The 14,549-nt window shown below is 45.5% G+C and overlaps 1 protein-coding gene across 2 annotated transcripts in view; it reads left to right on the top strand.

Annotated features, from left to right (window-relative positions):
- Window positions 1–14,549, top strand: part of taok2a (TAO kinase 2a) — a 58,609-nt gene that overhangs the window by 39,906 nt on the left and 4,154 nt on the right. Inside the window, exons 15-19 of one of the 2 annotated variants that reach the window (XM_055194385.2) lie at window positions 12,262–12,390; window positions 12,576–12,779; window positions 12,996–13,235; window positions 13,421–13,633; window positions 13,924–14,106. In XM_055194385.2, the coding sequence (XP_055050360.2) occupies window positions 12,262–12,390; window positions 12,576–12,779; window positions 12,996–13,235; window positions 13,421–13,633; window positions 13,924–14,106 (969 nt within the window). Of the gene's footprint in view, window positions 1–12,261; window positions 12,391–12,575; window positions 12,780–12,995; window positions 13,236–13,420; window positions 13,643–13,923; window positions 14,107–14,549 lie in introns of both variants that reach the window. The other variant, XM_055194384.2, reaches the window with a different exon arrangement.

Below are 14,549 nucleotides of genomic sequence, written 5' to 3'. Positions count from 1 at the left end.
GCATGAGAACATCGTAGAGACACGGGGGTTGGACCGTTTGACTCGTGACTTGGAGGGTAATCACTAGTGGATGGCAATTTTTTCCCTAGCAACCAAATACAGTACCCTAGCAACAGAGTAAACAAAGCCTTATATCTCCGCATCAGAACATCGTAGAGACACGGGAGTTGGATCGTTTTACTTTTGGCTTGGAGTATAATCATATATGTTCCCCAGAATTTTGCCACGGCAAGCACCACTCACATTTTCTTCAGGAAATGTACCTATCTAGTTATTATTATTATATTTTATTCTTACATCCGGACACTTTTTCGGCGCGTAACTCGTCCCGCACGCTTTGTTGTAGACCCATGAAAGAGGGCTCTAATCGACCGGATTATTGAGGAGAGGTGTGCTATGACTTTTATAAGGGATCGGGTGCAGGATTTCCGAAAGGGGGGCGTAAAACCACCCGAAAAATCCCATTGACTTAACATTGGGCCCAACTTTGACGGGTCATAGCTCCGCTCGTGGATTTTGTAGAAACATGTGGGTTACAGCATTTGAAGAGGGTGGTAGGCTCTGTAAGAACATACATCACATTGGGGTGTAAGCTGTACCCCTGGGGTGTAAGAGGCTCCCAAAAGTGCCCTAATGAAAAGTCAATGGGGCAAGGAACACGCCCATATAAGGGAATACAAATTTTCCAGATGGGATATCTTCGCATTGCAGCTTCGTAGGGACAAGGGGGTGGGCTCATTTTATTCGGGCATCCAATCAGTCCCTCAGGATCATCTCAGATCTATTAAGCCACGCCCCTAGCAACAATTTTGGGCACCCTAGCAACATCTCCCATAGACTGCCATTATAAAATGCCCAGATGGATATCTTTGCACCACAGTGTCATAGAGACATGGGGGTGGGCTCATTTTACTCAGGCATCCAATCCGTCTCTCAGGACCCTAAAGACTTACTAAGCCACGCCCCTAGCAACCACTTTTGAGCACCCTAGCAACATAAAATTCAAACAGTTATATCTCGGCATCAGAACATCGTAGAGACACGGGGGTTGGACCGTTTTACTTGTGACTAGGGGTGTAACAATTGGGCACATAATTGGCCACTCCCAAGCCACGCCCCTAGCAACCAAATACAGTACCCTAGCAACAGAGTAAACAAAGCCTTATATCTCCGCATCAGAACGTCGTAGAGACACGGGGGTTGGACCGTATGACTAATGACTCAGAGTGTAATCATTATGGGATGCCAATTTTTTCCCTAGCAACCAAATACAGTACCCTAGCAACAGAGTAAACAAAGCCTTATATCTCCGCATCAGAACATCATAGAGACACGGGGGTTGGACCGTTTGACTCGTGACTCGGAGTGTTATCATTATGGGATGCCAATTTTTTCCCTAGCAACCAAATACAGTACCCTAGCAACAGAGTAAACAAAGCCTTATATCTCCGCATCAGAACATGGTAGAGACACGGGGGTTGGACCGTTTGACTCGTGACTCGGAGGGTAATCACTAGTGGATGCCATTTTTTTCCCTAGCAACCAAATACAGTACCCTAGCAACAGAGTAAACAAAGCCTTATATCTCCACATCAGAACATTGTAAAGACACGGGGGTTGGACCGTTTGACTTGTGACTCGGCGGGTAATCACTAGTGGATGCCATTTTTTTCCCTAGCAACCAAATACAGTACCCTAGCAACAGAGTAAACAAAGCCTTATATCTCCGCATCAGAACGTCGTAGAGACACGGGGGTTGGACCGTATGACTAATGACTCAGAGTGTAATCATTATGGGATGGCAATTTTTTCCCTAGCAACCAAATACAGTACCCTAGCAACAGAGTAAACAAAGCCTTATATCTCCGCATCAGAACATCATAGAGACACGGGGGTTGGACCGTTTGACTCGTGACTCGGAGTGTTATCATTATGGGATGCCAATTTTTTCCCTAGCAACCAAATACAGTACCCTAGCAACAGAGTAAACAAAGCCTTATATCTCCGCATCAGAACATGGTAGAGACACGGGGGTTGGACCGTTTGACTCGTGACTCAGAGGGTAATCACTAGTGGATGCCATTTTTTTCCCTAGCAACCAAATACAGTACCCTAGCAACAGAGTGAACAAAGCCTTATATCTCCGCATCAGAACATTGTAAAGACACGGGGGTTGGACCGTTTGACTTGTGACTCGGCGGGTAATCACTAGTGGATGCCATTTTTTTCCCTAGCACCCAAATACAGTACCCTAGCAACAGAGTAAACAAAGCCTTATATCTCCGCATCAGAACATCGTAGAGACACGGGGGTTGGACCGTTTGACTCGTGACTCAGAGTGTAATCATTATGGGATGCCAATTTTTTCCCTAGCAACCAAATACAGTACCCTAGCAACAGAGTAAACAAAGCCTTATATCTCCGCATCAGAACGTAGTAGAGACACGGGGGTTAGACCATATGACTAATGACTCAGAGTGTAATCATTATGGGATGCCAATTTTTTCCCTAGCAACCAAATACAGTACCCTAGCAACAGAGTAAACAAAGCCTTATATCTCCGCATCAGAACGTCGTAGAGACACGGGGGTTGGACCGTATGACTAATGACTCGGCGTGTAATCACTAGTGGATGGCAATTTTCTCCCTAGCAACCAAATACATTACCCTAGCAACCGAATAAACAAAGCCTTATATCTCCGCATCAGAACATCGTAGAGACATGGGGGTTGGATCGTTTTACTCGTAACTGGAAGTATAATCATATACTGTCCCCAGAAATTTGCCACGGCAAGCACCACTTCACATTTTCTTCAGGAAATGTACCTATCTAGTTATTATGTTGGCTTGAGAAAGCCAACATACTGTTGTTGCACTTAAACTTATTATTATTATTATGTTGGCTTGAGAAAGCCAACATACTGTTGTTGCACTTAAACTTATTATTATTCTTTTTCTTCTGAGACTAAAATTTCTAACTCTAACTCCTCCTAGAGCTTTCAAGCTACAGCCACCAAACTTTGCACAGACCTTCAGTCTGATCTGACTTGAGTTGCTATATCTTTTCTAAGCGATCGGACTTACGGTTCTCCTAAACCGTCCGATCAAACGTCCCAAAAAAGTCCCATAGACTTACATTCATAGAATGTTTAGGCTGAGTGTTTATTTTCAAATTCTAACTGTCAACTCTCATTCATACAAATACATTACATCATCTCTCAACCTCTCTCAGTCTATCTCTGTCTCACAAAACTCACTCAATAGCACAGACAAACTCAACTACACACACACACAGACACACACACACAACCACACAGACACACAATCACACACAACTACACACAGACACACAACTACACACAGACACACACACAATTACACACACAAACACAAAATTATATATAACATACTGTCACAAAAACACAGACATGCACACACACACAACCACACACAGACACACAACTACACACAGACACACAATTACAAACACAAAATTATATATAACATACTGTCACAAAAACACAGACTCACACACTCACACACACACACACACACACACACACACACACACACACACACACACACACACACAACCCACAACCACACACAACCCACCACCACACACAACTACACACACACAGACACACAACCACAAAATTACACACATAAACATAATATTACACACACAAACACAACATTACACACCCAATCATACTCACAGAAACACACACATAAATGTCCATCTGCCCCAAATGCCCCAACTGCCCCATTCTGCCCCAAATGCCGCATCTGCCCCAAATGCCCCAAACGCCCCAATTTGCCCCAATTGCCCCAACTGGCCAATTCTGCTCCAAATGCCTCATCTGCCCCAAATGCCTCATCTGCCCCATTCTGCCCTAAATGCCCCAACTGCCCTAAATGCCCCATCTGCCCCAAACTTCCCGTCTGCCCCAACTACCCAATTCTGCTCCAAATGCCCCAACTCCCCCATCTGCCCCGTCTGCCCCAAACACCCAATTCTGCCCCAACTGCCCTAAATACCCCATCTGCCCCAAATGCCCCGTCTGCCCCAACTACCCAATTCTGCCCCATCTGCCCTAAATGCCCCATCTGCCCTAAATGCCCCATCTGCCCTAAATGCCCCATTCTGGCCAAACTGCCCTAAATGCCCCAACTGCCCTAAATGCCTCAAATGCCCCAACTGCCTCATCTGCCATAACTGCCCTAAATGCCCCAACTGCTCTAAATGCCCCAACTGCTCTAAATGCCCCAACTGCTCTAAATGCCCCAACTGCCCTAAATGCCCCAACTGCCCTAAATACCCCATATGCCCCAAATGCCCCGTCTGCCCCAACTACCCAATTCTGCCCCAAATGCCCCAACTGCCCCATCTGCCCTAAATACCCAATTTGCCCCAAATGCCCCGTCTGCCCCAACTGCCCAATTCTGCCCCAACTGCCCCATCTGCCCTAAATGCCCCAACTGCCCTAAATGCCCCATCTGCCCTAAATGCCCCAACTGCCCCATTCTGCCCTAAATGCCCCAACTGCCCTAAATGCCTCAAATGCCCCAACTGCCTCATCTGCCCCAACTGCCTCATCTGCCCCAACTGCCCTAAATGCCCCAACTGCTCTAAATGCCCCAACTGCCCTAAATGCCCCATCTGCCCCAAGTGCCCCGTCTGCCCCAATTATCCAATTCTGCCCCAAATGCCCCAACTACCCTAAATGCCCCATCTGCCCCAAATGCCCCATCTGCCCCATTCTGCCCAATTCTGCCCCAACTAACCCATCTGCCCCAACCAACTTAACTGCCCCAACTGCAGCTCCAGCTATTACTCTCAGACTAGGCTTTCTCAAGCCAACATAAAGTTTGTTCACAAACTTTAACCTCATCTAGTTATTATTATTCTTCTGAGACCAAAATTTCTAACTCTAACTCCTCCTAGAGCTTTTAAGCTACAGCCACCAAACTTTGCACAGACCTTCAGTCTGATCTGAGGAGGTGTGCTATATCTTTTCTAAGGGATCGGACTTACGGTTCTCCTAAACCGTCCGATCAAACATCCCAAAAAAGTCCCATAGACTTACATTCATAGAATGTTTAGGCTGAGTGTTTATTTTCAAATTCTAACTGTCAACTCTCACTCATACAAATACATTACATCATCTCTCAACCTCTCTCAGTCTATCTCTGTCTCACAAAACTCACTCAATAGCACAGACAAACAAATCTACACACACACACACACACAACCACACAGACACACAATCACACACAACTACACACAGACACACAACTACACACAGACACACAATTACACACACAAACACAAAATTATATATATAACATACTGTCACAAAAACAGACATGCACACATACACACACACACACACACACACACACACAATCACACACAGACACACAACCACACACAGACACACAACTACACACAGACACACAATTACACACACAAACACAAAATTATATATAACATACTGTCACAAAAACACAGACATGCACACACACACACACACACACACACACACACAATCACAATCACACACAGACACAGACACAAAACCACACACAACTACACACAGACACACAATTACACACACAAACACAAAATTATATATAACATACGTCCACAAAAACACAGACTCACACACGCACACACACACACACACACACACACACACACACACACACACACACACACACACACACACAACCACACACAACCACACACACACACAGACACACAACCACAAAATTACACACACAAACACAATATTACACACCCAATCATACTCACACAAACACACACATAAATGTCCCAACTGCCCTAAATGCCCCATCTGCCCCATTCTGCCCCAAATGCCTCAAATAACCTAACCGCCCCATTTTGCCCCATTTGCCCCAACTGGCCAATTCTGCTCCAAATGCCTCATCTGCCCTAAATGCCCCATCTGCCCCAAATGCCCCGTCTGCCCCAACTACCCAATTCTGCCCCAAATGCCCCAACTACCCTAAATGCCCCAACTGCCCCAAACACCCAATTCTGCCCCAACTGCCCTAAATGCCCCATCTGCCCCAAATGCCCCGTCTGCCCCAACTACCCAATTCTGCCCAACTGCCCCATTCTGCCCCAACTGCCCTAAATGCCCCATCTGCCCTAAATGCCCCATCTGCCCCATTCTGCCCTAAATGCCCCAACTGCCCTAAATGCCCCAACTGCCCTAAATGCCCCAACTGCCTCATCTGCCCCATTCTGCCCCAAATGCCCCAACTGCCCTAAATGCCCCAACTGCCCTAAATGCCCCATCTGCCCTAAATGCCCCATCTGCCCTATTCTGCCCAAACTGCCCTAAATGCCTCAAATGCCCCAACTGCCTCATCTGCCCCATTCTGCCCTAAATGCCCCATCTGCCCTAAATGCCCCATCTGCCCTAAATGCCCCATCTGCCCTAAATGCCCCATTCTGCCCAAATTGCCCTAAATGCCTCAAATGCCCCAACTGCCTCATCTGCCCCATTCTGCCCCAACTGCTCTAAATGCCCCAACTGCTCTAAATGCCCCATCTGCCCCAAGTGCCCCGTCTGCCCCAATTATCCAATTCTACCCCAAATGCCCCAACTACCCTAAATCCCCTATCTGCCACAAATGCCCCATTCTGCCCCAACTGCCCAATTCTGCCCCAACTAACCCATCTGCCCCAACTAACTTAACTGCCCCAACTGCAGCTCCATCTATTACTCTCAGACTAGGCTTTCTCAAGCCAACATAAAGTTTGTTCACAAACTTTAACCTCATCTAGTTATAATTATTATTCTTATGTCTGCACAAAATCTCGGCACGTAACTCGTCCCACACGGTTTGCCGTAGTCCCACGAAAGAGGGCTCAAATCGACCGGATAATTGAGGAATGGTGTGCTATGACTTTTATAAACGATTGGGTGCAGGATTTTCGAAAGGGGGGCGAAAAACCATCCAAAAAATCCCATTGACTTAACATTGCGCCGAACTTTGACGGGACATAGCTCCACTCAAGGAATTCGTAGAAACATGTGGGTTACATTATTTGAAGAGGGTGGTAGGCTCTATAAGAACATACATGACATTGGGGTGTAAGTTGTACCCCTGGGGTGTAAGAGGCACCCGAAAATTCCCATTGACTTATAATGGGGCAGGAAACATGCCCATATAAGGGAATAAAACAGTTCCAGATGGGATATCTTCGCTTTACAATGTCCTACAGACAAGTGGGTGGGCTCATTTCACTCGGGCATCCAATCAGTCTCTCAGGATCATCTCAGAGCTATTAAGCCACGCCCCTAGCAACAATTTTGGGCACCCTAGCAACATCTCCCATAGACTGCCATTATAAAATGCCCAGATGGATATCTTTGCACCAGAGTGTCATAGAGACATGGGGGTGGGCTCATTTTACTCAGGCATCCAATCAGTTTCTCAGGATCCTTAAAGACTTACTAAGCCACGCCCCTAGCAACCACTTTTCAGCACCCTAGCAACATAAAATTCAAACAGTTATATCTCAGCATCCGAACATCGTAGAGACACGGGGGTTGGACCGTTTGACTCGTGACTCAGAGTGTAATCATTATGGGATGCCAATTTTTTCCCTAGCAACCAAATACAGTACCCTAGCAACAGAGTAAACAAAGCCTTATATCTCCGCATCAGAACATCGTAGAGACACGGGGGTTGGACCGTTTGACTCGTGACTCGGAGTGTAATCATTATGGGATGCCAATTTTTTCCCTAGCAACCAAACACAGTACCCTAGCAACAGAGTAAACAAAGCCTTATATCTCCGCATCAGAACATCATACAGACACGGGGGTTGGACCGTTTGACTCGTGACTCGGAGTGTAATCATTATGGGATGCCAATTTTTTCCCTAGCAACCAAATACAGTACCCTAGCAACAGAGTAAACAAAGCCTTATATCTCCCCATCAGAACATCGTAGAGACACGGGGGTTGGACCGTTTGACTCGTGACTCAGAGTGTAATCATTATGGGATACCAATTTTTCCCCTAGCAACCAAATACAGTACCCTAGCAAATGATTAAAAAAAAGCCTTATATCTCCGCATCAGAACATCGTAGAGACACGGGGGTTGGACCGTTTTACTTTTGGCTTGGAGTATAATCATATATGGTCCCCAGAATTTTGCCACGGCAAGCACCACTCACATTTTCTTCAGGAAATGTACCTATCTAGTTAGTGGTGCTTGCATTTATGCAAGGCATCACTATTATTATCTTGCATACTTATTATTATAATTATTATTCTTATGTCTGCACAAAATCTCGGCACGTAACTCGTCCCACACGGTTTGCCGTAGTCCCACGAAAGAGGGCTCAAATCGACCGGATAATTGAGGAATGGTGTGCTATGACTTTTATAAACGATTGGGTGCAGGATTTTCGAAAGGGGGGCGAAAAACCATCCAAAAAATCCCATTGACTTAACATTGCGCCGAACTTTGACGGGACATAGCTCCACTCAAGGAATTCGTAGAAACATGTGGGTTACATTATTTGAAGAGGGTGGTAGGCTCTATAAGAACATACATGACATTGGGGTGTAAGTTGTACCCCTGGGGTGTAAGAGGCACCCGAAAATTCCCATTGACTTATAATGGGGCAGGAAACATGCCCATATAAGGGAATAAAACAGTTCCAGATGGGATATCTTCGCTTTACAATGTCCTACAGACAAGTGGGTGGGCTCATTTCACTCGGGCATCCAATCAGTCTCTCAGGATCATCTCAGAGCTATTAAGCCACGCCCCTAGCAACAATTTTGGGCACCCTAGCAACATCTCCCATAGACTGCCATTATAAAATGCCCAGATGGATATCTTTGCACCAGAGTGTCATAGAGACATGGGGGTGGGCTCATTTTACTCAGGCATCCAATCAGTTTCTCAGGATCCTTAAAGACTTACTAAGCCACGCCCCTAGCAACCACTTTTCAGCACCCTAGCAACATAAAATTCAAACAGTTATATCTCAGCATCCGAACATCGTAGAGACACGGGGGTTGGACCGTTTGACTCGTGACTCAGAGTGTAATCATTATGGGATGCCAATTTTTTCCCTAGCAACCAAATACAGTACCCTAGCAACAGAGTAAACAAAGCCTTATATCTCCGCATCAGAACATCGTAGAGACACGGGGGTTGGACCGTTTGACTCGTGACTCGGAGTGTAATCATTATGGGATGCCAATTTTTTCCCTAGCAACCAAACACAGTACCCTAGCAACAGAGTAAACAAAGCCTTATATCTCCGCATCAGAACATCGTAGAGACACGGGGGTTGGACCGTTTGACTCGTGACTCGGCGTGTAATCATTATGGGATGCCCATTTTTTCCCTAGCAACCAAATACAGTACCCTAGCAACAGAGTAAACAAAGCCTTATATCTCAGCATCAGAACATCGTAGAGACACGGGGGTTGGACCGTTTGACTCGTGACTCGGAGTGTAATCACTATGGGATGCCATTTTTCCCCTAGCAACCAAATACAGTACCCTAGCAACAGAGTAAACAAAGCCTTATATCTCAGCATCAGAACATCGTAGAGACACGGGGGTTGGACCGTTTGACTCTTGACTCAGAGTGTAATCACTATGGGATGCCATTTTTTCCCCTAGCAACCAAATACAGTACCCTAGCAACAGAGTAAGCAAAGCCTTATATCTCCGCATCAGAACATCGTAGAGACACAGGAGTTGGACCGTTTGACTCGTGACTCAGAGTGTAATCACTATGGGATGCCAATTTTTTCCCTAGCAACCAAATACAGTACCCTAGCAACAGAGTAAACAAAGCCTTATATCTCCGCATCAGAACATCGTAGAGACACGGGGGTTGGACCGTTTGGCTCGTGACTCGGCGGTTAATCACTATGGGATGCCATTTTTTCCCCTAGCAACCAAATACAGTACCCTAGCAACAGAGTAAACAAAGCCTTATATCTTTGCATCAGAACATCGTAGAGACATGGGGGTTGGACCGTTTGACTTGTGACTCGGAGTGTAATCACTAGTAGATGCAAATTTTCTCCCTAGCAACCAAATACAGTACCCTAGCAACCGGATAAACACAGCCTTATATCTCCCCATCAGAACATCACAGAGACACGGGAGTTGGATCGTTTTACTTTTGGCTTGGAGTATAATCATAAATGGTCCCCAGAATTTTGCCACGGCAAGCACCACTTCACATTTTCTTCAGGAAATGTACCTATCTAGTTATTATTATTATTCTTTTTCTTCTGAGACCAAAATTTCTAACTCTAACTCCTCCTAGAGCTTTTAAGCTACAGCCACCAAACTTTGCACAGACCTTCAGTCTGATCTGAGGAGGTGTGCTATATCTTTTCTAAGGGATCGGACTTACGGTTCTCCTAAACCGTCCGATCAAACATCCCAAAAAAGTCCCATAGACTTACATTCATAGAATGTTTAGGCTGAGTGTTTATTTTCAAATTCTAACTGTCAACTCTCACTCATACAAATACATTACATCATCTCTCAACCTCTCTCAGTCTATCTCTGTCTCACAAAACTCACTCAATAGCACAGACAAACAAAACTACACACACACACACACACACACACAACCACACAGACACACAATCACACACAACTACACACAGACACACAACTACACACAGACACACAATTACACACACAAACACAAAATTATATATATAACATACTGTCACAAAAACAGACATGCACACATACACACACACACACACACACACACACACACACACACACACACACACACAATCACACACAGACACACAACCACACACAGACACACAACTACACACAGACACACAATTACACACACAAACACAAAATTATATATAACATACTGTCACAAAAACACAGACATGCACACACACACACACACACACACACACACACACACACACACACAACCACACACACACACAGACACACAACCACAAAATTACACACACAAACACAATATTATACACCCAATCATACTCACACAAACACACACATAAATGTCCCAACTGCCCTAAATGCCCCATCTGCCCCATTCTGCCCCAAATGCCTCAAATAACCTAACCGCCCCATTTTGCCCCATTTGCCCCAACTGGCCAATTCTGCTCCAAATGCCTCATCTGCCCTAAATGCCCCAAATGCCCCGTCTGCCCCAACTACCCAATTCTGCCCCAAATGCCCCAACTGCCCGAACTGCCCCCTCTGCCCCAAACACCCAATTCTGCCCCAACTGCCCTAAATGCCCCATCTGCCCCAAATGCCCCATCTGCCCCAACTACCCAATTCTGCCCAACTGCCCCATTCTGCCCCAACTGCCCTAAATGCCCCATCTGCCCTAAATGCCCCATCTGCCCCATTCTGCCCTTTATGCCCCAACTGCCCTATCTGCCCCAACTGCCCTAAATGCCCCAACTGCCTCATCTGCCCCATTCTGCCCCAAATGCCCCAACTGCCCTAAATGCCCCATCTGCCCTAAATGCCCCATCTGCCCTAAATGCCCCATCTGCCCTATTCTGCCCAAACTGCCCTAAATGCCTCAAATGCCCCAACTGCCTCATCTGCCCCATTCTGCCCTAAATGCCCCATCTGCCCTAAATGCCCCATCTGCCCTAAATGCCCCATCTGCCCTAAATGCCCCATTCTGCCCAAATTGCCCTAAATGCCTCAAATGCCCCAACTGCCTCATCTGCCCCATTCTGCCCCAACTGCTCTAAATGCCCCATCTGCCCCAAGTGCCCCGTCTGCCCCAATTATCCAATTCTACCCCAAATGCCCCAACTACCCTAAATGCCCCATCTGCCACAAATGCCCCAACTGCCCAATTCTGCCCCAACTAACCCATCTGCCCCAACTAACTTAACTGCCCCAACTGCAGCTCCAGCTATCACTCTCAGACTAGGCTTTCTCAAGCCAACATAAAGTTTGTTCACAAACTTTAACCTCATCTAGTTATTATTATTATTATTCTTAAAATTATGCATGCATTTGTGCATATTTATATATACATAATTATTAAACTTCGTTCACACCCATATATGATGTAATCAAAAACTTTTATTCTGCTATAGATTAATCACGATTAATTGTTATACATCCCTAATTTAAACAAATTTCAATTGTCCATGTAAACGCAGCTATTGTTATTATTGTGATTTTTGTCTCTTTATCTGTGTTTTCAGATCAAAGCTGCTCAGACAGAAGAGAAGAAGTTTCAGCAGCACATACTGAACCAGCAGAAGAAAGAACTCAGCAGCCTTCTGGATTCACAAAAACGACAGTACAGGCAACGCAAGGACCAGCTTAAAGAGGTACACACACATACACACTTCTCAATACTGCATAATAATGAATTCGGAGTAATTATAGTCGATAAAGCATTGAATTATAAATGGGTCAAAATGCTGCGATATGTGGGTTGACTTGTAATTTCTATCATATTCATCACATATTCATCACGCCTTTGTGACCCTGAATTCCTTCTCCATGGCAACAGGAGCTGAGTGAGAACCAGTCCACACCGAAGCGAGAGAAGCAGGAATGGTTGGTGCGTCAGAAAGAGTGCATGCAGCAGGTCCAGGCTGAGGAGGAGGCAGGGTTGTTACGGCGACAGAGGCAGTATTACGAGCTCCAGTGCCGACAGTACAAGAGGAAGATGCTTCTGGCGAGGCACAATCTGGAACAGGACCTGCTCAGAGAGGTGAGACTGACGCTTGCTTGTTTAAGTCTGCAAGAACGTTGGTTGGTTATCTGTCAATTCATGATTCAGAATTTCTATTTGTGTGATGCTCGCTTTTGCTAGGCCCACATTGTTGTCATATTTGTCCAACACTATTTTATACGTTACCCCTCTATCCCTCTTGCTCTTTCACATGTAACACCAAATCTCTTCCTTTATCTGTTCGTCCCACTGAAGGACCTAAACAAACGTCAGACCCAGAAGGATCTGGAGTGTGCAATGTTGTTGAGACATCATGAGACCACTCAGGAGCTGGAGTTCAGGCAGTTGGGGCTTGTTCAGCACACTCGGGCCGAACTCATCCGCACTCAGCACCAGAGCGAGTTGGCCAATCAGATGGAGTACAATAAGCGACGTGAGCAGGAACTACGCCAGAAACACGCCGTGGAGGTCCGCCAGCAACCCAAGAGCCTAAAGGTATGAAGGGGTGTTTCAAACCGGTGAGGTTGTACATTTTGATGGATGTTTGTTTAGGAAAATGGGCTCGTCCATACAGATTCCTTTGCATTCATGGGCTCACACCTGCACAAACATTCCTCTGATGTAAACATATGCTTAAATGTTGACTTGAGTCATCAGTCGTTTGGTCTTTGTTCTTCCAGACGAAAGAGCTGCAGATAAAGCGTCACTTCCAAGACACCTGCAAGATTCAGACCAGGCAGTACAAAGCCCTAAGAAACCACCTGCTGGAGACCACGCCCAAATCGGAGCATAAAAACGTGCTGAAGAGACTCAAAGAGGAGCAGACGCGTAAACTGGCCATCCTGGCTGAGCAATACGACCATTCCATCAAAGATATGCTGTCCACACAGGCTGTGAGTAAGGCAAGGAGAGACCGTCTTTAATGCACTGTTTCGCATTCGTTGACATACACTTACACAATGATTTATTGTTCACAGACGATGCATGTGTACAGACGAAAACATGGGTGAAAGACTGTCCATGTGACATTTCACTATAAAATCTCAAAAGACAAAAAATATGACTTGTTCACAACAGGTTCCACATTTAATATGTCTATTGGTTTTCTGCACATCAGAGAACCTCCATGTTAAAGCTAAATGCCTCAATTAACTCCTTCTCTACTGATGCTCCACCCCAACAGTTGCGATTGGATGAGACGCAGGAGGACGAGTACAGAGCGCTTCGCATGCAGCTGCAGCAGGAGTTGGAGCTCCTGAACGCATATCAAAGCAAAATAAAGATGCACACAGACACACAACACGAGCGAGAGGTCAAAGACTTGGAGCAGAGGGTGTCTATACGAAGAGCTCTTCTTGAACAAAGGGTAAAGGAACAATAGAAGGGGGTTATGGATGTATACATGTTTATAATCAAATTAAAGGCTTCTTGGTGCTTTTTCATTGGAAAGTATTGTTCAGTAGGGGAGAGCGGGGCACAACCTAACGCTTTTCGGTTTTGGCTCAATCATTCAAAAAATATTTGAGTTTGATTAAATATATTTTTTACACAAGCAACACACACATCTCTGCTACAAATGAACATTTGAAGTTTATTTCTAGTACTTACCATTCTTGGACAATTACACCAAACGTGACCAAAGTGCAAACGTTACAACTTACCCCATAGGCGGGGCTTATTGTAATTGGACAATTAACCCCGCTGGGTCAAAATATTTTCAAGCCCACCAAAAAAGTTGCTAAGAGCTGCAGACATATTTCAAAACGATGCTATGTTTTAGTTAACAAGACTGATTAATATGACATAGCA

Source organism: Misgurnus anguillicaudatus, chromosome 19, assembly GCF_027580225.2.
Source record: "Misgurnus anguillicaudatus chromosome 19, ASM2758022v2, whole genome shotgun sequence".
Taxonomy (NCBI): Eukaryota; Metazoa; Chordata; class Actinopteri; order Cypriniformes; family Cobitidae; genus Misgurnus; species Misgurnus anguillicaudatus.
This window is presented reverse-complemented; position numbering and strand designations above follow the sequence as displayed.